This window comes from Pongo pygmaeus, chromosome 1 (assembly GCF_028885625.2).
Source record: "Pongo pygmaeus isolate AG05252 chromosome 1, NHGRI_mPonPyg2-v2.0_pri, whole genome shotgun sequence".
Lineage (NCBI taxonomy): Eukaryota > Metazoa > Chordata > Mammalia > Primates > Hominidae > Pongo > Pongo pygmaeus.
In genome coordinates, this window is record NC_072373.2 from 225,161,857 (window position 1) to 225,184,177 (window position 22,321).

Below are 22,321 nucleotides of genomic sequence, written 5' to 3' on the forward strand. Positions count from 1 at the left end.
ACTCGGGAGGCTGAGGCAGGAGAATCGCTCGGACCCGGGAGGCACAGGTTGCAGTGAGCTGAGATTGCACCACTGCACTCCAGCCTGGGAGACAGAGGGAGACTCTGTCTCAAAAAAAAACTGGGGAAGTGTAACAGGAATGCTGCCGGCCATCTCCATCAGCTGTAGCTCAGTTCAGCTGATGAAATGCCCAGGCCAGGGGCACAGCTGGTTCCTTGCGGCACCAGGCAGTGCCTATCCCCAGGTATCATCTTTTCTATATTCATATTTAAGACCAAGTTTAATGGAGACCCAGCCCAGTCGCTGACAGAGAAGAGGTAACCACAGGATAAATTTATCTGGGATCTTTAATAACTGGTGGTCTGAGTCACGGAGCATCCCACCCACCCCCTGCCAGCCTGGGTGCAGCAAAATGAAATTCACCAGATAGAGTGAGATCACCACTCTCCCCGCCCCCCCTTCACCCCGACCTGGGTGTAACAACAACCTTTGGCCCATCAACTGCTAAAGGGACTTTGTCGGTCGGGTGAGGTGGCTCACGCCTGTAATCCCAGCACTTTGGGAGGCCAAGGTGGGCGGATCACCTGAGGTCAGCAGTTTCAGACCAGCATAGTCAACATGACAAAACTCTGTCTCTACTAAAAATACAAAAATTAGTCAGGTGTGGTGGTGCATCCCTGTAGTCCCAGCTACTCGGGAGGCTGAAGCAGGAGAATCGCTTGAACCTGGGAGGCAGAGGTTGCAGTGAGCCGAGACTGTGCCACTGCACTGCAGCCTGGGCAATACAGCGAAACTCCAACTCAAAAAAAAAAAAAAGGGCGTTTGTCTTCTGGTCTCCTCCACTCCCTGAGAAGCGAGATCCCCAAGGGCGTTTCAGCCCCACAGTGGGTCCTGCAGTGTCTCCGAGGCTGCTCAGGCATTTTCCTTGGGGCTTTAGGCAAATAAAAGAGACGTTCTCTCCACCTGTGTTAGTTCCCTGCAGCTGCCATTACAAAGATCCCCAAATTAGAGGGCTTAAAACAACAGAAATGTCTTCTCTCCCACTTCCGGAGTCTGAAGTCCAGGTGTGGGCAGGGCTCCCTCCAAACGCCCTAGTGAGGTGTCCTTTCCTGCCCCTTCCAGCATCTGGTGGCTCCTGGTGGGGCAGGAGACCAGGGTCTGGAGGCAGAGAACTGAAGGCCAATTCCCGCTGACTTCCTATAACTAAGTCAAAAGGAAAACCTCAACTTTCCACGCCTAAGTAACAAAAGAACCAGAGGCTACTCTCTTTGCACGGCGCCCCCTTTTCTGCGTGGCAGATGAAAAATGGAAAAATGGAAAAATTGGTCCCCTCCCGCAACCAATCAGGCTGGTCGTGGACCAAGTCTTCATTTGCATAGAAGTGTAACTTTGTAACTTCACTTCAGCCTCTGATTGGTCACTTTCTGTAACCAATCAGAATGATCACAGGCCACTACTTCATTTACATAAGGTGTACACCAAGTAACCAATGGGAGACCTCTAGAAGGTATTTAAACCCCAGAAAATTCTGTATCCAGGTTCTTGAGCCGCTTGCCCACTCCCATCCTGTAGAGTGTACTTTTGTTCCATCTTGGCTCACTGCAACCTCAGCCTCCCAGGTTCAAGTGATTCTCCTGCCTCAGCCTCCTGAATAGCTGGGACTACAGGTGTGGGCCACCACGCCTGGTTAATTTTTGTATTTTTAGTAAAGATGGGGTTTTGTCATGTTGCCCAGGCTGCTCTCGAACTCCTGGCCTCATGTAATCCACCGCCTTGGCCTCCCAAACTGTTGGGATTATAGGCGTGAGCCACCGCACCCGGCTGCTTTTGTTGCTTCATTCTTTCCTTGCTTTGTATGTGCGTTTTGTCCAATTCTTTGTTCAAGATGCCAGGAACCTGGCTGGACACCCTCCACTGGTAACACCGAGACTCCTCAGAGTTCCTTGGGTTGTGGACCCATCACTCCACTCTCTATCACTACATGGCCTTCTTATAAGGACACCAGTCGTAGGAATTAGGGTCCATTCTAGTCTTGTATGGCCCCATTGCCCCATCTTAACTATATCTGCAATGATCCTATTTCCAAATAATGTCACATTCTTCTTCTTCTTCTTTTTTTTTTTTTTAAGACAGGGTCTCACTCTGCCGCCCAGGCTGGAGTGCAGTGGCACAAACAGGGTTCACTGCAGCATTGAAGTCCTGGATTCAAGTGATCCTCCCGCATCAGCCGCCTGTGTAGCTGGGATCACAGGCATGTGTCACCATGCCTGGCTAATTTTTTGATTGTTTTTAGAGATGGGGTTTCGCCATGTTAACCAGGCTGCCTCCTAAAGTGCTGAGATTACAGGCGTGAGCCACCACACCCAGCCTAATGTCATATTCTGAGGTTTAGGATGAATGTGAATTTTGGGGGGTCTTGATTTAACCCACTAAACTCTCCTCCATCACAAATCCTGTCCACATAGAGGGAGCTGAGGTTTCCCTGAGTTTGGAGGACGGGGTCTGGCCCCTCCTGCATCATTGCCTCATGTCCTCCACCTTCCTCCCTCCAGCCTAGCCGCCTGGGCCTTCTCTTTGCTCCTCCAACTGAGAGAGGCATCCATTCCAGACCCCTCTCCTCTTGGGCTGGAGTGTTCTCCACATCTTCAGACGATCCCTCTCTCAGAGGGTTCCCCCTCGGCCTCCCTGGTCTCTCTTCATTGCATTGCCCTGCTTTGCTGCCTCAACCAGTGGCTGCTGTTGGAACTTGTCTCCATGCAAGCTCGCTGCTTCTCTGCCCCGCACATCCCCAGGCCGTGGCTGCCGTGAGGGTGGGGACCTGGTTGATCTTGTTCATACAGCAGCTCCAGGATCTGGCTCAGCGCCTGGTGCCAAGCAGACTCTCAATAAACATTTACTGAATAAACAAAAGGAATCAAGGACCAGCCCCTCATGAATGCCCAGCGTCTCCTTCTTGAGAAATTTCCAGCAGAACAAGGAGGTCAGCTGTGGCCAAACTAGCGGACCCTTTGTCCTTCCTTTACAGCTGGATTTAGGATACAAAGCCTGAAAAGCACTGCCATCTAATGGACTCACGGAGAAGTGTTTTGTTTCTTTAAATTAACAACCACATATTCAAACAATGGGCTGAAGGACCAAACACGCCATCCACAGGATGCAGTCCTGGCCTGCACTCCACTCTGCAGAGAGCACGCAGATGATCCCTAGGGTCTGTCTCAGACGGAAGCCAGAGATTTAGTGTTGCCAGATAAAACACAGGACGCCCAGTTAAATTTGAAGTTCAGATAAACAATGAGGAATTTTTTAGTATAAGTATGTCCCAAATATGGCATGGAACATATTTATGCTAAAAAGTTACTCGTTTATCTGAACTTCAAATTTAATTGGCAACTCTACAAGGACTGAGTGGGGAGGGTCCTCTTTGGCTGACTGGTTCTCACAAGGGCATGTTCCTGAGAGGCACAGAAGATAAAGCTGTCAATTTGCAATTGACAGGGATTTACACCAGCCAGAGAACGGTGGCTAGCAGAGCGCTGTCCGAGGTGCTGAATTCAAAGACAAGAGCACTAAAAAGAATGTCCTTTGGAGGTTCCAAGAAAATTCAGACCTACGTGCCTATCATCTAGAGCAGGGGTCTCCAACACCCAGAAACACATTTTCCCCCATGGAGAAACACCCCCACACATTTTTACCCCACGGAGAATTTACCAAACTTTTTTTTTTTTTGCGCAACGGAGTCTCGCTCTGTCACCCAGCCTGGAGTGCAGTGGTGTGATCTCGGCTCACCGCAACCTTTGCCTCCCAGGTTCAAGCGATCTTCCTGCCTCAGCCTCCCCAGTAGCTGGGACTACAGGTGCACACCACCACGCCCAGCTCATTTTTGCATTTTTAGTAGAGATGGGGATTCACCACGTTGGCCAGGCTGGTCTCGAACTCCTGACCTCAAGTGATCCGCCTGCCTCGGCCTCCCAAAGTGCTTGGATTACAGGTGTAAGCCGCTGCGCCCAGCCCCAAACTTTTAATAGGACTTATCTTTTGATAGGATAGGACTATGACACTTTCACTTTCTTTGTGTTCTTTTTTTTTGAGACAGCATCTCACTTTTTACTTTGTTGCTCAGGCTGGAGTGCAGTGGTGCGATCACAGCTCAATGCAGCCTCAAACTCTTTGGGCTCAGGTAATCCTCCCACCTCAGCCTCCCAAGTAGCTGGGACTACAGGTGCATGGCACCATGCCTACCTAATTTCTTTGTATTTTGGGGTAGAGATGGGGTTTTGCCATGTTGCCTAGGCTGGTCTCGGACTTCTGGGCTCAAGCAACCCACCCACCTCGGCCTCCCAAAGTGCTGGTATCACAGGCATAAGCCACTGTGCCTGGCCTCATTTTCTTCTTTTATACATTTTTGTTGTTGTTGTTGTTGAGACGGTGTCTCGCTCTTGTGGCCCAGGCTGGAGTGCAGTGGTATGATCTCGGATCACTGCAACCTCCGCCTCCTGAGTTCAAGCAATTCTCCTGCCTCAGCCTCCTGAGTAGTTGGGACTACAGGCGCGTCCCACTACGCCTGGCTATTTTTTGTGTTTTTAGTAGGCAGTGTTTCACCAGGTTGGCCAGGCTGGTCTCGAGCTCCTGATCTCAGGTGATCCACCCGCCTCTGCCTCCCCAAGTGCTGCGATTACAGGTGTGAACCACCGTGCCCAGCCCTTTTATACATTTGTATATGGCTGAAATCAGACTTCCCACCCCACCACCCCCCTACCCGGCCCTTACCGATACTTCATGCCTGTGCGCTGGGCGGTGCAGCCGTCCAGGGAAAGGCCGTGCATGCGGAGGAAGCTCTCCATGTTCCTGGCCTGGGCAGCCGCCCGCACCTCCCGCAGCCGCTGCAGTTCCAGCGTGTCCGTCTGGCGGACGGGGTGCAGGGCCCATTCAGAGTGGCACCTGCTGCTCACGCTCCGCAGACTCTCGCTGTACGTCATGGACAGCATGGTGCCGCCTGGCCTGGGAGCCGCCACTGTCCAGACGGTGATGAGTTAGACAGTGTGCCAATGCCCCACGTGCCCCAGGCTGGGTGGATGGCCCTGGGGCAGGGGGCAGCTGCAGCGAAACATCCTCTAACTAGTGCCGCCACCAGGTCTTGGTGTCTAGGAGTGGGACCTAGCCCCTGGATGCAAACACCTCTTGACATGAGATTTTCAGTCCGCAAAGCAGTGCTTGCCAGGAACTCTGGCTAAGCTGCCCTTTTCTGCCCCCTGCATCTGTGAGACAAGCACAGGCAAAGCTGCATTCCAGGCAGGACAGCTGCACCCCAAGTGTCCAAATGAAAACGGCAGCACAGAGAGCATGCAGAGCCTGAGACCCCCAAATGCTGAAGACCAGCGTTGCTGTTCCGTGGTGAATGTGGTACCATATCACGGTGCTCTCTTGAAGTGGTTCCCAGGGTAAAACTGGGTCAAAAGCTGTCCCTGGGAAAGCAGCGCAGGGCACACCTGTTGCTGAAGTAAACTCTCCTGTAATTATGCCAGGGAGGCACCTCACCCCTGCATGCCAGGTGGCCCCAACCCAGGAAGGTCCTATTTGCTCCTACCCTTGTAAAGGGAAACGCTATCTATACAACACATTCCCTGCTTGTTGAAAGCATCATTGCACCGCAGAGATCTTTGGGCTTCATGCTTTTTGCAAAAGAAAAACCGAGCAGAATGCATTTAAGCAGGTTGCGGAGGAGAGTGGCCTGGGGAAATAGGCTTAGTCGGGATAGGGGAGTTTCAAAGTTTCTATGTGAAGAATCATTGAAAAATAGCTGAAATGATGAACGCACATTCTTGGAAACTAAAAGCAATGTAAATGTCCATCAGTAGGGAAACTGGTTACCTAAGTGACAGTCCATCCGCACAGTAGGAATTTGTGCTGCTGTCAAGAATGAGGCGTCTCAACATAGACTGATGTGCAGTGAGCCCTGAGAGATAGTGGACAATTAAAAGGCCAAGGGAGAAAGCGTGTGTCCAGAACGCAACCACTGGTGTTAATTCATGTGCACAACAGTGAGTGGACCAGTGAGGGCAGCCTCGGGGCTGAGTCCTCACCTTGCAGAGTCTGTGACAGGGCAATGAGGACATGGAGGCAGGCTCAACACAAAGGAGGTCCCCAGTCCAGTGATCCTCACCCCACCTGACCGCAGCCTCAGCCACCGCCCAGGTGGCCTGCAATGCAGCCCTGCGTCATCGCCAGCGAGAGAAGGTGTAGAGGGGAAGTCACGATTTCAGCTGGGTCAGCTGCACAGTGGGATCCTGGAACCTGGCTGGCCTGGGAGTTGGAAGGGAACCAGCACCGTCCCCACCTTCTTCCCCAAGAGAGGAAAAGTTCGATTATCCCTGGGAAGGAGCTGGGAGGGCTATCCTGGGAGCTGAGGCAGCTACAGGGGCTTTAGCACAGTCCTTGAAGGGGGTTGTGATGTCCTGGAGTTGCCCCAGGCCGGGCCTTTCCTGGGGTGAGCTCCAGGGGCCAAAGGAAGGACCCACAAGGGGCAGGAGTTTGCGATGAGCCCCATGTGCAGGGGTCCTTCCAGAATGGGTGACCAGCCTGCTGACCTTTTACTGCTCTGCCTATATGTGCACCCAGAGAGCGGGGCCGCCTCCAAGAGCCCCACAGCTGCCTCTTTCATGGGGGTTTCTCTGCAAGTATTCGTCTGTATCTTATTTGCAGGGACCTTCATTCATGTCTGCCCTGTTGTGCCCAGCATGAGGCCTAGCTCAGAGCAGAGCCTACAAATGCCTGTTGCATGAACATGCAATTGAGGTAGGGAAGGTGGGCTCAGAGAAGAGCTAAAGAGAGACCAGTGGACAAGGAGCCCCTGAGGAGCCCCTACAGGGACATGGGTAGCAGTGTCCACACACGCCTTGGCCCCATCACCCTGGTCAGGGCTGGATGGCCCCCTCCCTAAAGGCAAGCAACCAGTCGTCCTTGGGGAGCCTGCCGTGCTAGTCACTCACAGCCTGCACCTCTGTCTGATGGGCATGGCTCCCGGGGCGGGGGGGGTGGTGCCTGCGTTTCCCATCCTACCATCTGTCCCACACAAACCACACCATGCGCCTCTTTCCTGCTGCGATCTGTCTCCATGGCGCTCGCCATCATCCACCTTGCAGATTCCTTTCTAGCTGTCCTGTGTGCTGAATTCACTCCCCTGAAGGTTGGGTCCAGGAGGGCAGGGACCCTTCTGCCTCCTGCCACTGCCGCCTGCTCAGTGCCCATGGGAGTGCCCCTTGTGTACAGAGGAGGGGATCAGATACTTGTAGAACAGCAACCAAGGCCCAGGCTCCAAAAGGCCAACCAGGGCTATACCTGGGCATTTCCTGGCAGTGCCAGGCAGCTGTTGGTGGGGGCGGGGCTGGCTTCCTGCCTCAGGCCCAGTGGCTCTTTGCAGGTCGCCCTCTCTTGCTGGGGGGTTCCCATGCCAGGAGTTGCATTCACCACTGCTCATTTCTATGCTGGGAGGGGTGGTGGCTGCTGGACCTCTGGATGCTAAAGCAGGTGGGTACCCTGACATGGAAAGCCCTCTGCCTTCCAGGAGAATCACTCTGGAGGGCAGAGAGGCCCGGACTCCAGGAGAGGTTCATCTTAGGAAATGAGGCCCTTGGTACCCACAGACAGCAGCACCAGCTTCCCCTCCTGCCTACTGGCCAGCCACTCCCTTCCCTCCATGTGCGCGGCAGGCAGCTGCTTCTGAGGTGGCCATGTGGCTGGCTGCCAGCCCGGTGTGGGGCAAATGGGGGCCAACCCTCGCTTCCCTGAGGCCTGTGTTTAGAAAGAAGGCCAGCTGGGCAGGCTGCAGCCGCAGGGCTCTTTCTGAAAGGCAGGACCAGCCTCAGACGCGCAAGTTCCCTGCCTGGCCCGACCAGGCTGAGATCAATAGCCATTAGCTTTCAAGACATTACTCACAAAAAGCAATCCGGGTCTGGTTTGGCTCTGGAAATACAGCCAAGGCCCGGGGCGGGAGGACAGGGTGGCTGAGTGCCCAGCTTCTGGACAGGGGCAGCTCTGGTTGTCACCTGCTCATGGTGTGACCCAGGCAGGCACCTTGACCGCTCCCAGCCTCAGCCTCCACATCTGTGAGGTGGGCTGGGCAGAGGCCTGTGGTACCAGGCTGCTGTGGGCTGCGTGAGATGAGGCTTTGGACAACTGGGTGGGAGTTGGTGACACAGCCGGGAGCGAGTCTGTTGGGGGGGCGTGGGATAAGACACCAATTATGATAAATGCTGTGGAGAGAAAAATCCACCAACAGGGGCCAGCAGGCAGGGCGGGAAGGAACTTGTGACCACAGGTTTGAGTGAGAGGAGTGGGCCACACAGACACCAAATCTCCCTAGAAAATGCTTAAGGGAAGAGAACACAGATGTGAATAATCTCCCCCTTCCCAACAAGATGGTGGAGGGCCGAGTTTGGGGATGTGGGTGGGAGAGGGGAGAGACGGCAGGAAAGAATGGGTTTTGTGGCCAGGATTTAGAAGGCGTCCCTCTCTGTGGGGGCCCGCTTGCAATCTTTCCTTAGAGCTCATCTCACAGCCCTGGGAGCAGGCCTGCAGGTAGGGGCCCTGCGGCACGGAGGGAGCCCAGAGCCTCTTGCTATGAGCTTGTCCCCATGGTGCCAGGGCAGGGCTTGGGCCAGGGAACTTGTGGGCACAGAAATGGCAGCCTTTGGCATGGGGTGGAGGGGTGAGGAGCAGGGCTGGTGCCATGAGGAGTCCACGGCTGCTGGACTCCCCTGAAGGTTGGGTCCAGGAGGGCAAGGACCCTTCTGCCTGCTGCCACTGCCCCCTGCCCAGTGCCCACAGGAGTGTCCCATGCACAGAGGAGGGGCTCAGATACTTGTAGAACAGTAACCAAGGCCCAGGCTCCAAAAGGCCAACCAGGGCTATACCTGGGCATTTCCCGACAGTGCCAGGCAGCTGTTGGTGGGGGTGGCGCTGGCTTCCTACCTCAGACACAGCGGCTCTTTGCAGGTCGCCCTCTCTTGTGTGGGGGGGACTCGCATGCCAGGACTGCACAGTGGGGGCTCCTGTGGTCCTGAAGGGTCATGACTCTGGGAGGGCTGCCCCGGGGGAAGAAGGATGGGTGCAGGCAGAAGGCAAAGGGGCTCTGCTCATTACCAGTGGTTCCTGGGGACAGAGGACACCTCTGGACTCCCTCACACTGGGGCTCTATTCTGGGCTTTTGCTGAAGGAGACTCTAGCAGCTTCAGGTCCTTGGACAAAGGGCCCCCTGGTAAGACACTGCAGGGAGGAGACAGCGGCCCCACTGCCGGGATCCTGCCTCAGGGTCCCCACTTCTCTTGTGCTCAAGAGCACAGTGACCCCTGACTTCTGATTCAAAATATCCCAGATCCCGGCCGCTTTCCAGAGTGAGGGTCTCTGAATCCTGACATTCCCTCACCACCCTGGTACCAAGAAAAACGAGCCCCTCCTCAACAGCCATTGCTAATTACGTGGAACCCACAAGTTCTTCCCTGGGCTGGGCCTGCCTTGTGCAAATCTATTCCTGTAGATCAGGGGCCCAGGGGAATTCACGTGAATTAACACCGTGACATGGAAAAACGCAAGGAAGATGTTAACCTCATTAAGTCAGTAGGAATCACTACCTCCCCCCAGACTCCTCTACCTGGAATTTCTGAATTGTTCTGTTTACTGAAAGCCAACAAAGCATACATCCTGAGATTGAGAAGGAACCCTGAGCGTGTCTTCTGAATGGTGACACCTGTCCAGAGAGCAGAGAGCCCAGCCAAAGTTCTCCAAAGCAGAAATGGAAGGGGAGCTGTTACCATTCCGGGGTACGGCTCTACAACGCACGGCATCGCTTCAGTGCAAACACAGAATGATTTTCGCTCAAGGACAGTCAGCAAACTGAGGCCCAAACAAGCAGCCCCTGGCTCCCTCGGCACGTGCTTCCTGCACAGACATTTCAGACAAGACCAAACCTCCCTGACAGCGCTCTGGGCAAAAGCGGAAAACGCTGAATCTTAATCAACGGTGAACACAGCGAGGTACGAGCTAGACGCCCGTGTCTCCGGCAGATGGGAAAACAGTCAGCCTTGGGCAGGTCTGGGCTGTGAGCAGACTCAAGCGAGAGGTGCTGCCCGGCTGAAACCTGCCACCCACCACCCCATCCATCACAGTCATTCCAAGTTTACCTCAGGCTGGCTCTTTTTTGAGGTCTTCTGCTTTGCAAAAACACAGAGGGTCTAATTCCAGATCAGACAAAACCACCCCAAAATATCGTCTCCTCTGTTATTTTCATTCCCGCGGATGCGTGCCCCCAAGCGGCATCTCCCTCAGGAAGGTAGCGGCTGCATCCAGTCCTGGGGCTGAAGGGAGGACTCACCTGCCTTCGTGGGGGCGTCTACAGTCTAGTAGACCACAGTCTACACAGTCTAGTTTATTAGGGATCACCAGACGCTCTAAAGATCTGGCACAGCGGCTTTTTCATTAGGGAGTGTCACTGCAGGACGTCAGAAGCAATTGGTGAATGAGATGAGTCCCACCAGAGTCGAGTTTTGAGGCAGCGAGTCCATTAGTTCTATTAGGGCGTTTTCATCTCAGCGAAAGAGGCTGAATTATTCACGAGTGCCTCTTCCCCTAAAAGCTTGGGAAGTGCAGTTCCGTGCTGCAACCTGGCAAGGCCGACTCCTGGTGCGCGGGGTTGGGGTGCAGCCCAAGGTGGCGGGGGGGTCCTGCCCGTCCCTCAGGCCTACCCTTGCTGCCTCCACCATCCTCGCGTGCCAGAAACACAAACCCTTGGACTCACAGGTCGAAAGGGGCAGGACTTGCTCTTTGGTACCTGAGTGTGGGACACAGAGCCTGTGGCTTCTGCATACCACTCAATTCTGAACTGTGTCTGCAGCAGGGGAGCCGGGGGCCCCGTGGTATGGGGCCACCACCCACAGCCAAGCGAGTCTGGAGAGACCTCTGCTCAGCACACGCGGATGCTCCTCCTCTCCTCTGAGGACGCACCCCAGATGCGCATATCTGATACTGCCAGTACCTATAAATGGCAGGAAGGCCCCAGAACCTGCTATTTGGACTCCACACTGCCACTCGCTCGAGGCAGGCACACAGGAGCCTTTTTCCACAGCACATGTCCTGATCTGGGGTTTGGGAAATGCTTTGAGACTACGCCAAACAAGGCTGAGCTCTGGGATGAGGCTAAGTGCTGAGCCCCAACCCCAGGGTCATGACCCCCAGGGTCACGACCCCCAGGGTCACTGCGTGTCACAGGATGCCAGCAAAGTCCCAGCGTGACATCATCTTCCAGCTGAGAAAGCGCGCCAGTGAATGTGGGATTTTGAATGGAGGCGGAACCGTCCCCCCATGATGAATGAGCAAACAGTGGTAGCTGCCATGGGGGAAGGTGGGGGATAGGAAATCAGTGCCCCAGTCGCAGTGTGGAAGGTAAATGAAGTGGGAAGCTGGGAGAGCACGTAGAGTCTGGAGATGTCTGGCTGCGGGTGACTAGCTGCGAAGGCCTTGGCAATTGAAATGGTTTGTCCCCAAAGGCCCAAGCCCACTCTGTCAGTTCCTCACATGTCGCCCTGGTAGGGGGGGCCTGCGCCTCACTACTGGGTGGTAGCTGTAGCCTAACATGCTCCGAATGAGGCCCTCTCCTTCCCTGGGTCCACTGCTCCTCTCTGTCCCTTTCTGTCTCAGCACCTGCCCATCAGTGGCCAAGCCCTGTGGACGTGGCTTCTGACGTCCTTTTTCAGGCCCTGCACCCCTTTATTCTCTCTCTGTGCAGTTTCTGGAGCTCAGCCGTCCTGCACCTTTCCTGGGCACTGTCTGGTCTCTTTGCATTAGCCTCTCTCTTCCCTGTCTTACTCCCTGCTACCAGGCTTCCTTCCTAGAGCAGATCTGTGACCCCTGCCCTGCTCAAACACCATAGATGGCTCCCCAGTGCCCTCTGAGTGCATCCGCGCCCCATTGCTAGGCATTCGAGGCCCCCCACCAACATCCACCTCTACAGCCAGCCTCTCTTTATTCTGCATCATGTCCCTCATGGCCCAGGCTGGGTAACTGTCACTTCCCGTTCTCTGTGCACCCCTCTGAGCTGCGGCTCAGGCTGTTGTATCTACTGGAATATGCTTCCCAGCCTCTGCGTTGAATCCTGCCCAGCCTTCAAGGCCCAGATCCAAGCCCCTGCTGCCTTCTCCATGAAGCCTTCCTGGCTCTCAGCTGGCTGTGGCCCCTCCTTCCTCAGACTCCAAAAGCTCTTTGGGCTTCTCCTATGACGTGCTTTGCCTTCTGGAGATCATCAGAGCTATTTGAGACCTGAGGTACATGGAAGTATTGCTCCCAATCCTTCACCCCTCTCTGTACCCATGCCCTTTGCCATGTGACTTTATAGCTCCTCCCACTGGTGGGGGCAATATATTTCCAGCCCCTTGACTTTGGGCTGGTTCATGAGACTTGCTTTGGTCAAAAGCACGTGAGCAGAGGTGACAGCGCCCCGACCCCAACGACAGGCCGTAAGAGACCCTGCATGTTTCTGCTTTTCCTCTGGTACTTTTGCCATGGGAAGGACATGCCTGGGATAGGCCCCAGTTAAGCATGGGAAGATGGAGGACACGGGGATCCAACTTGCAGCTTGGAGACAAACCCAGCCAAGCCAGCTTAGATGAGCTGCCTGGTCAACCCGCAGACACAGGAGCAAGGAAGAGATGCTGATTGCTGCGTGGCACTGAGTTTTGGAGCTGTTTGTTATGCAGCATTTGGTGGACAGCTGACTGGCACAGTGTTGTATGTCGATTCCTTGGCTGGGAGCTGCATGGGGGCAGGGCACACGCCTTGAACGCCTCTGCCCTGTGAGAGGGCCAGGCCTAAGTAACTGAAAGAACCATCCAACAGCCATGTTTAGTCGTATGCTTGGTGTGATGAGGGTGCCCTACTAGGAGTGGCCCCCAGCCTGTTAACAAACAAAGACCCTAGCCCTTAGAGGTCATCTCCAGAGCCCCCACAAGAGACACCCAAGTGACCCCCTGGAGATCCAAGGGGTAGGATGGCCAGAGCCCATGAGCACCGGAATTGGGGCTGAGAGTCTAGACGGTGAGCTTCAGAGCTTCCCTTGGGGCCGGGAAGGCCACCTGGAAATGAAGGTTCTCATGCACAGTGTTCCTGGGGGGTGGACAATATGTTGAGCCTGTGGGGTTTTGAGGGCCGTGAGTGGGCTGGAAGGCTCTCACTTGGTCACTGGGCAATTTACTTGGCCCCTCCTAGGGGCAGGCCCTTGGAGCTGGCTGGTCTGTACCTGTGGGCAGGCCCTTGGAGCTGGCTGGTCTGTACCTGTGGGCAGGCCCTTGGAGCTGGCTGGTCTGTACCTGTGGGCAGGCCCTTGGAGCTGGATGGTCTGTACCTGTGGGCAGGCCTTTTGAGCTGGCAGGTCTGTACCTGGGATTTTCCTGCCTGCTCATCAGACCTCACCCCTTCCCTTCTGAGGACTGAGGCTGCCCCAGGCTCTCTGAGGATGCAGTTCAGGTACATGTTTCGTTTCACTGATGAAATCCCCTGGGATGAGCGGCGTATGTTTGTTAGGATATGTTATACCACGTGTACATACATCACAATACAAACATTTCATTCAGGGAAAGCATTTGCAAGCCGGAGTTCAGATTTAACTATCTTAAGCAAAATCTTATCTACCAAACTTTCAGTAGGATCAAAGATTTGGCCATGTCTTCAGAGCTCCCCGTAAGGAGCAGGACCTCCCAGGAGGCACTGAAGGTGTGGCACAGATCACTCTGAGCATCTAGGTCCACGGTCCCCATCAGAGGTGCTACGGCTGGCAATGCGGGGGTGGGGGAGTGGGGGCGCGGGGAGAGAAAAGCCACACGGAAATACATTGCCATCTCCACGCCCACTGCCTAGCGCATTGGCAACAATCCCCAAAGCACTCACCAGATGTCCGGGTCCAAATAGAGAGACCTCCCGGCCTGACCGCCAAGATGCAGCAATGCATACCAGGGACCTGCTGCCAGAAGCCGTGCCAATTCCCCAAACAGTCCCAAGGCATGGGGAGGCTGCTGCCCGCGGGCCGCCAGGCAGCCCTGACATTTTACTTCCCAGGGTTGGCGGCTGCACCAAGAACATGCATCCCCTGCCTTACAGGTGAGGGAGAGGCAGCCCAGAGGGAGGAACAGGTCTCCCCGAGAGCACCCTGCAGGGCCCTAAGCCTGGCATCTTGATTCCACGTCCTGCTGGGGCACAGTCTCTCGCCAGGTGCCTGGTTTGTTAATTCACCAACAGAAAAACATATCAGAAAGATGTCACTGATCCACGTCATATCAGTACTGCACACCTCCAAGCAGGCATTAACCTTCAATGAGCCTGAGGAGCTCTGTGAGTTCCAGATCAGCTCAAACCCACAGGCAAAGGGGGAACGGATGGGCTCGCCACGTCCTGTACTCTGATAACGGAAGCAGAGCAAGCCGGCGACCACAGGAAGACGTCTCCCTCACCGCCTGATGAGTGAAGCTTTAACGGTAGATTTGGCTGAGAGCTTGGCAGTCATCAAAAGCCCATTTGCTCAAATCAAAGCAAACTTCTGGCAGACCAACACATACAATGAACCTGACTTCACATTTTCCACCAGGACATTGCACAGCGTCCTGTGGGTAGGCACAGAGGGTGATGAGCAGAGCCTGGGGGTCTCGGGGGCTTTGGCTTCAGAGAAAACACCAGCACACCCTGCTCGGCAAGGGTGCAGTCGTCCCACCCACTCCCTGGCCTTCGGCTCGCTGGGTTTTAGGGAGAATGAAGACTCATTACCTGTAAAACTGGAGCTGTCTTTTGGGACTCCCATACCGAGTACTTCGGACAGCAATGGAGAAAAGAGAAAAAGGAGAAAGGGAGAGAAGAGAGAGTCCACAGTTGGCATCAACCCCAGCAGGTGCAGGTCAGAAAGCACCACCAACGTCCCATGCCCCTGGGCCCCCACCAGCCGCCTGCTCAGGGCAGTCTCTGAGGATGTGCAGCCTGTGCCAAATGCTCTGCAGCAGCGCCACCCCGTGGCCACGGGGCAGAGACCCGGAGCCAGTTTCCTGGACACCAAGGGCTCCTTCCATATGCCAGGCCCTATTTTCCGTGGTGAACCTCCGGGTGAGGGTTGGTTTGGATTGAACGTGCTTCAGGACTTGCTTTGCAATATGCTTGTGGGCAATGGCTGAAAACCCTCCAACCCAGATGTGCAGAGAGCCCGCGTGCTGGCAAATCCGCACCTGCTCGCTGGGCTCTTCTTAGGACAGACACTGCCTTTCCCTGTGGCTGTCACAGACACAGGCTCTGGCTCAGGCCCCAGTGATTATCCGGAAAGGTCTGGCTGCCCAAGACTGATGGGCTGCTGGGGTACTGCCTGTGCCTGCGTCTTTCATGGTTTCTATGCTCTGTCCCCAGAGGCTCAGCTCTCATCGAACGCCCTCTGCAGCCGGTGCTGCTGTTCAGCACTGTTTATGGTGCAGACAGAAACACCCAGGGCTGCAAGCGCAAGTGAGTTCCACAAGGAGGGGGTCAGGATACCCCAGGAGCATTTGGCCACCCCCACTCCCTCCGGTGTTGGGAAACCGGCAGACGTGGTTCCCCAAAGGCCTGCAAGGTCGTGATCCTCGCTCAGAAGAAACTGGCAGGGCCACAGGGGCTGCGATGTATAAAGCGGGAGGAACAGGATGCCGGGGTTGGCCGTGCACTCACTTTCCGGCCTCTCTGTTAACCTCAAACGAGATATTTCGGAAGCGTCAGGGACAAGAAAGGAGTCTACTCTGGCTCAAACGCCCTGGAAAAGTTTTGGTTTTTCTTTCCCACTTGGGTTTTTAAAGTCCCTGCTCCTTTCTTGGAGAAAACGTTCACCAGCATGCACCTCGAAACCCCGTGGAAGGCAGAAGCCTTTGGGCCCTGCTTGGGCCCTTCCTCCTCCAGAGGGGGGGACAGTGGCCTTGGGAACCCCTCCTTGAAGCAGGACTGACCCTGGGAGGGGGCCTGGGTGAGGGGGCAGGGGGTCACCTGTAGATCATCCCGGGGGAGCCCGTCTGCCGCAGGGAGAGCCGAGCCGGGGAGCCCGTCGTTGATTCTGGATACATGGAGCCAGCCTCACTTGTCCAGACCTGCTTGATTTTTTACAGTGGGAAAATTCTGGAAGAAAAACAAAATAAGGGAGGGGAAGAGGTGGTGGTTAAAAAAGATCAACCAGGTTTGGCCGGGAGACTCTGGGATCACAAAGGCTGAGGAGGCTGTCTGGGTTCAAGGCATCGGGGAGCCCCTCAGCAGAGAGACAGACAGACAGACAGACAGACAGATGGCAGGCAGGCAGGTCCATGGGCTCAGGAGCGGCTGGAGAGCAGGTGACAACCGTGAGAAGGGTTTCCACAGTCTATCACTCCACACTCCCACCCTACATGTCATGGAGGTCCTTCCACACCACCCGAACTGTTGTTCTGAAACCGTAGGTGTAGTTTCTGCTGCCCACGTGGTGCAGAAGAGACCGCCCAGGGTGCATCTGTATACTTTCTGAGCTCCTGACTGCACTGCTGTCCCCCAGGGTCATCGCTGACACTGTCCCTTGCCCTGACTCCAGCCCAGTGCAGCTTCCTGGTGCTGCCATTGAGCTCCTAAGTCAGGCAGCTTCTCAGATGCCACTGATGTCCCCAGCTCCTGGGATTCCTGCCCTTGGGCAGCCCCTGCCCTGGAGTGTGGGCTGGACCTAGCAAGTCGCTTCTAACCAGCAGAACATGGCAAAGGTAATGGCAAGACTGTCACTTCTGTCTTGCTAGAGACTGTCCCTCCTGGCTCTGATGAAGCAAGCTGTGGTGTTGGAGAGGCCCCTGGGGCAGGAACTGAGGGCAGCCTCAGGCCGACAGCTGGCGAGAAGCTGAGCCCTCAGCCCAACAGCCCAAAGAAAAGAGTCCTTCAAATGGCCAAGGGAGCCTGGAAGTGGATCCTCCCCTACCAGAGGTTTCCAAGGTGAGCCCAGTCCTGGCCAGCACCTCGACCAGGTGCTGGCCAGCTCAGGGGTCCCAAAACAGCAGACCCAGCCCTGCCCTGCCCCAATGCCTGACCCATGGGAACCAGGAGATCCCACTCTGGGCGGTTTGAAGCTGCAGGGTTTGTGATGAGCTGTTACAGCAGCATTGATAATGAGTACAGCTGCCAACATCCAGCCGTCCACCCACCTCTCTGGCTGCCACCCTTGGGCTGAGCCACTGCTGTCTTTCACCTGAACCCCTGGGTCCCCTCCCAGTGGCTCCCCCCACCGCCTCCTGAACCCTCTCAGACCTGCACGCCTTCCTCCACCTGGCTGGCTGCTGGTCGGGGGCTTCTATTTCCAAAGTGAATCTGGTCCCATGCTCTTTCCTCCCTCTCCCAGGCACTGCCCCCCAGGCCCCTACGCTCTGCCGCCTGGCCCTAAGCCCAGGCCCCTGGCCTTCCCAGCAGGCTGAGCTCACACTGCCTGTGGATGCTTGCACTTGCGGCTCCTCTCCTTCTACTGGCTGCGCCCTTGCTGCAGTGCTTCTCAGTGCCATGAGCCCCGACTATGGGGCTCAGGGGTCCCTGCTGCTCTCCAGCCGACACCACACCCTTGCTGCCTGCACACCGGTCTGTGGTGCCCCAGCTCCCTCTCTGGGGGCGGGGGGGTGTGTTCCAGGAGGGCAGTGGTTCTGCGGGTCTCGCTCGCTGCTGCACCCCCATGCCTGGAACAGGGCTTGGCTTCTGGAAGGACAAATGACCCTGATCCAAAATCATGTGGTCCCACACCCATGGGCAAAGGGATCGTCTGGGCTCAAAACACAGCCCCGCCCGTCCACAGCAACCCATGAAATTGATGGGAAACCTGACACTTAGCCAATTGGCTGATTGGCTTTGTTTTTCCCCAGAACAGTGACCTCCCGTCACCAGGAAGCCAGCTTCCTCGGAAGAAATCAAAGTAAGGGAGGGGATTCACAAACAACCTCTGTCCCTAGGGTCAAGGCAGTGCAGCTCTAGGTCCCCCTAATAACGGAGGTCTCCTCTGAGTGAGTGATGTGAGCACATGTGCAGACCTGCTGGTAAAATGGGACCAGCCTGGAATACCAGCACTTCGGGAGGCCGAGGCAGGAGGATTGCTTGAGCACAGGAGTTTGAGACCAGCCTGGGCAACATAGAGACATTTGTTTTGTAGAGACCCAGTCTCTACAAAAAAATTAAAAAATAAAAAAATTAGCTGGGCGTGGTGGTGTATGTCTGTAATCCCAGCTACTCGGGAGGCTGAGGTGGGAGGATTGCTTGAGCCTGGGAGATCGAGGCTGCAGTGAGCCATGATCGTGCCACTGCACTCCAGCCTGGGTGATGGAGCAAGATCCTGTTTCAAGTAAACCAAAACGAAAACCAAAAACAAGGACAGAAGATGCAGAGAAGATCCAGCGCTATGCTAACCTCAGAGGAAGTGGTGGGGCTTGGTGACGATCCCCCGGAGTTTTATTCTGAAAGACTCTCATTTGGGCCAGCATGGTGGATCACGCCTGTAATCCCAGAACTTTGGGAGGCTGAGGTGGGCGGATCATGAGGTCAGGAGATCGAGACCATCCTGGCTAACACAGTGAAACCCCGTCTCTACTAAAAAATACAAAAAAAATTAGCTGGGCATGATGGCGGGCGCCTGTAGTCCCAGCTACTTGGGAGGGTGAAGCAGGAGAATGGTGTGAACCCGGGACACGGAGCTTGCAGTGAGCCGAGTTTGCGCCACTGCACTCCAGCCTGGGTGACAGAGCGAGACCCTGCCTCAAAAAAAAAAAAAAAAAAAAAAAAGAGCCTCATTCAGGCCAGGCACGGTGGATCACACCTGTAATCCCAGAACTTTGGGAGGCCAAGGCTGGTTAGCTGGCTTTGGGGTGACTGAATCCCTGCAGCACTGGGGGGCTGGAGCGGCCCCAAGGGCAGCCTCTCTTTGAGCCCAGTAGCAGCTCACACATTTTGCTCTTAGATGACTCAGAGGCAGGATATCAAATCATCTCACTAAAGTCGTTAAAAAACTGTCGTTAAACTCCTAAAGATGCTGTGCTTTCGATCAGAGGACAGTGCATTTCTTCTTGCACGGAACACTGGCTGAGCCCTGCTGCTGTGGGAGGCTGCCCCTACAAGCAATGGAGTTCCTGCCCCCAGGCTGCCCTGAGTAGCTGAGGGACGTGGACAAGAAACCAGGGCTGCAGAGTGGAGGGTTCTGCTGACAGCAGAGTCGTCACCACAGCCCGTCCCCAGGGAGCCCTCCCATGGATGCTGCATAAGCAAACATGGCCCACAGGAGGCAGGATGTCCTCACACAGCCTTGCAGAAGGGGCTGGGGGCTGGGATGCCTGTGCCTCTAACAGGGCGTGTAGCCCACCCCACACTTCACTCTCTCTTGGGTCTAGGTGCTGAGCTAACTTCCAGAATTCCGGAATCACAATCTCAGCTTGGGTTGGAAACAGTGCAGGGACTGAGTCACTGGTTCCATGAACATGGGGTGGGGTCCAAGAATCTGCATTTCCCACAAGTTCCAGGTAACGCTGATGCTGCAGGACCAGGGACCATGCTTTGAAGACCCCTGGCCTGGAGGCGAGGTTGAGGGCCAGGAGTCTAAGCAGGACAGAGCCAGCCTGCTGCCTATTTTTGTAAATAAAGTTTTACTGGAACACCTCCATGCCTGTTTGTTTACGAATCCTCTCAGGCTGCTTCTGGGCTCCAAGGGCAGGGCTGATGAGCTGCAACAGAGACTGGCTGGCTGGCAAAGCCTAAATTATTTACTATCTGGTCCTTTATAGAAAGAGTCTGTGGGTACCTGCTCTACGCCATCCTCTCTCCCAGGCTCAGGGGACACCTCACCGCTCCTCCCTTCCCACCCCACCCTCAGCTGCCACTGCTGCTTCCCAGACCCCTGAGAAAACACAGGCAATTAAAAGCCACCTTCCCCACACAGGGACACAATCTGTGCTCAAAGCCACCTGCCTTCCCTCCTGTGGCTACACAGTGAACCGGCCCCACAGTGCCCACGGCCACGTGGCCGTCCTCAGCCCCACACCCACTCAAGGGCATCTCAAGCCCATTCCTCCTTCTTCAGGACGCACTGCCAGCTGCACCCAATGAGTTATTATTTCTCTCATCTCCAAAGAAAACAAAAAGCACAGTTTCTTTTTTCTTTTTCTTTTTGAGACAGAGTCTCACTCTGTTACCCAGGCTGGAGTGCAGTGGCGCAATCTTGGCTCACTGCAACCTCCGCCTCCTGGGTTCAAGCGATTCTCATGCCTCAGCCTCCCAAATAGCTGGGATTACAGACATGCACCACCACGCCTGGCTAACTTCTGTATTTTTAGTAGAGACGGAGTTTCACCATGTTGGCCAGGCTGGTCTCGAACTCCCGGCCTCAAGTGATCTGCCCGCCTTGGCCTCCCTAAATGCTGGGATTACAGACGTGAGCCACCTCACTCGGCCTAAAAAAGCAGTTTCTTAGACCCACTTTCTTCTCCACTGTTTCTTGCCTTCCATTCACAAGAAAATTCCTCAAAAAGTTTTCCTTCACTTATCTGCGATTCCTCTTCTTCTTCCGGCTCATAAACCAACTCCAATCAGCCTCTGCCCTCACCACTCCATGGAAACTGCACTAGCCAAGGTTGTGGTGACCTCTTCGTTGCTAGGTCCCACGGTGCCCATCGTATCGGGGCGACAGAGGTGCTGCCTGCGGCTTCCCCAGCTCCCAGGACTCCACGCTCCCCTCTCATCCCTCCGGCCACTCCTTTTCAGTCTCCTGGGCTTCTTCCTGCTCATCTCTGTCCTCCAGTGGCTGCCCTTGCTTGGGCCTTGAATCTATTCTTTTCCATCCCCACAAAGACCCTCAGATTTCCGCCCATCTCGTTGCTCTGAACCCCGTCCCTATGCTGCAGACCCCACTCCCTCTACCACTCCCCTGAACCCCAGAGCTGTTTATTTCCTGCCTGTGTGGCTCAGCTATGAGGGTGGGGAACATGTGCCTCGGATTCCTGGGTCAGACACTGAGCTCCCGACTGCCCTCACCCCCAGCCCAGTTCTTCCCACGGTGGCCCCCGCTGAGTAAAGAGCTCCCCACCCTCCCAGGTGTCAGTCCCACTCCTGGGAGTCACCCTGACTCCTCCCTTCCTCCCACGTCCCACCTCCCACATCCAATCCATCCCTGGGCCAGGGGCCCCGTGCCTCTCCCTGTCTCCTCTCCTGCCCAGGCCGCCACCGGCTCTCATGCTGCTCCTCACAGCGTTCCCTGTGCCCACCTCCACCCCCGCCGGCAGACTCTACATGGCCAGGGTGATCCTCCCAGAACATAAGTCAGATTACGTCATTGCTTCGCTCCAAACCTTCCAATGGCTTCCATTCCATTCACAGCCAAAGTCCAATCTCAACAGTGGGTCCACAACCTTTCTAGCCACATCCCCCGCCGAGCCCCTCACACACTGGCCCCTGCCACACTGGCTCCCTGGGGGTCTGTGAACCCAGCAGACAGACTCACTCCCACCTCAGGGCTTCATGCACTCCTCCTCCTCCAGCCTGAATTCAACTTCTGACCACCACAGTCTACCTGAGCCCCTTCCCACGTTTGCCTCTTTATGCCAAGGTCACCTTCTCATGGAGGTCTTCCCCGGACACCTCCCTTACATTGCAGTCTCCGTCTCCCCCACACTCCCTGGTCCCTCCCCTGGGCTGTTTCTCCCCAGCGCCTGTCACCTGCTCACACGCCTTCTCCTCCACCTACTCGTCTCGCTTATGCTGTCTGCCCACCAAGATGCCGGCTCCGGGAAAGCAGGGAGTTTTGTCTGCTGGTTCCCAGCTGTGCCTGGCACCTAGTAGACATGGAACAGATATTTTTGTTGAGTGAATGAATGAGTGGATGGATGCCTCTGTGACCCAGCCTGCCGAAGGCCGGAGGAGAGAGAGCACTGGAGAGGCAGCCGGGGCTCGCAGTCTGCGTTACTGCAGGTAGCACACAGCCCATGGCGCTGGGAACGGGGCTCGCATGTGGAACAAGGGCAGCTTTCTCCGGAGGGTGCAATGCCCGCTGTGTCCAGTGGGGGTGCTCAGGGCAGCTACAGGTGCAGGGACAAGCGGCACCGCTGGCCACTCAGGGAGGTGTCCCTTGGAGGCCACCTGTCCCACTCCCCACCCCTCTGGACTCTGAGAAGTGTTGACCCGAGGTCAGGCTGTATCTGTGCCAGCAGCCAGCTCTCCAGCCTGCAGCCACAGGCGGGAACTGTACACCACTTGATGACCACTTTACAAGGAACTGCCATCAACACAGCCACTGTTTCATTCCTCCCCAGGGTCC

At 55.6% G+C, this 22,321-nt stretch overlaps 1 protein-coding gene across 13 annotated transcripts in view; it reads right to left on the bottom strand.

Moving 5' to 3' along the window:
• KCNAB2 (potassium voltage-gated channel subfamily A regulatory beta subunit 2) overlaps positions 1-22,321 on the bottom strand; it is a 114,529-nt gene that overhangs the window by 45,096 nt on the left and 47,112 nt on the right. For 6 of the 13 annotated variants that reach the window (XM_054442013.2, XM_054441994.2, XM_054442021.2 and 3 more), the window contains 2 exons: positions 16,027-16,155; positions 14,800-14,841 (listed from right to left, as the gene is read on the bottom strand). In XM_054442013.2, the coding sequence (XP_054297988.1) occupies positions 14,800-14,841; positions 16,027-16,103 (119 nt within the window). In that variant the 5' untranslated portion in view covers positions 16,104-16,155. Of the gene's footprint in view, positions 1-14,799; positions 14,842-16,026; positions 16,156-18,432; positions 18,559-21,723; positions 21,843-22,321 lie in introns of those variants that run through there. The other 7 variants (XM_063660017.1, XM_054442004.2, XM_054442030.2 and 4 more) reach the window with 4 other exon arrangements.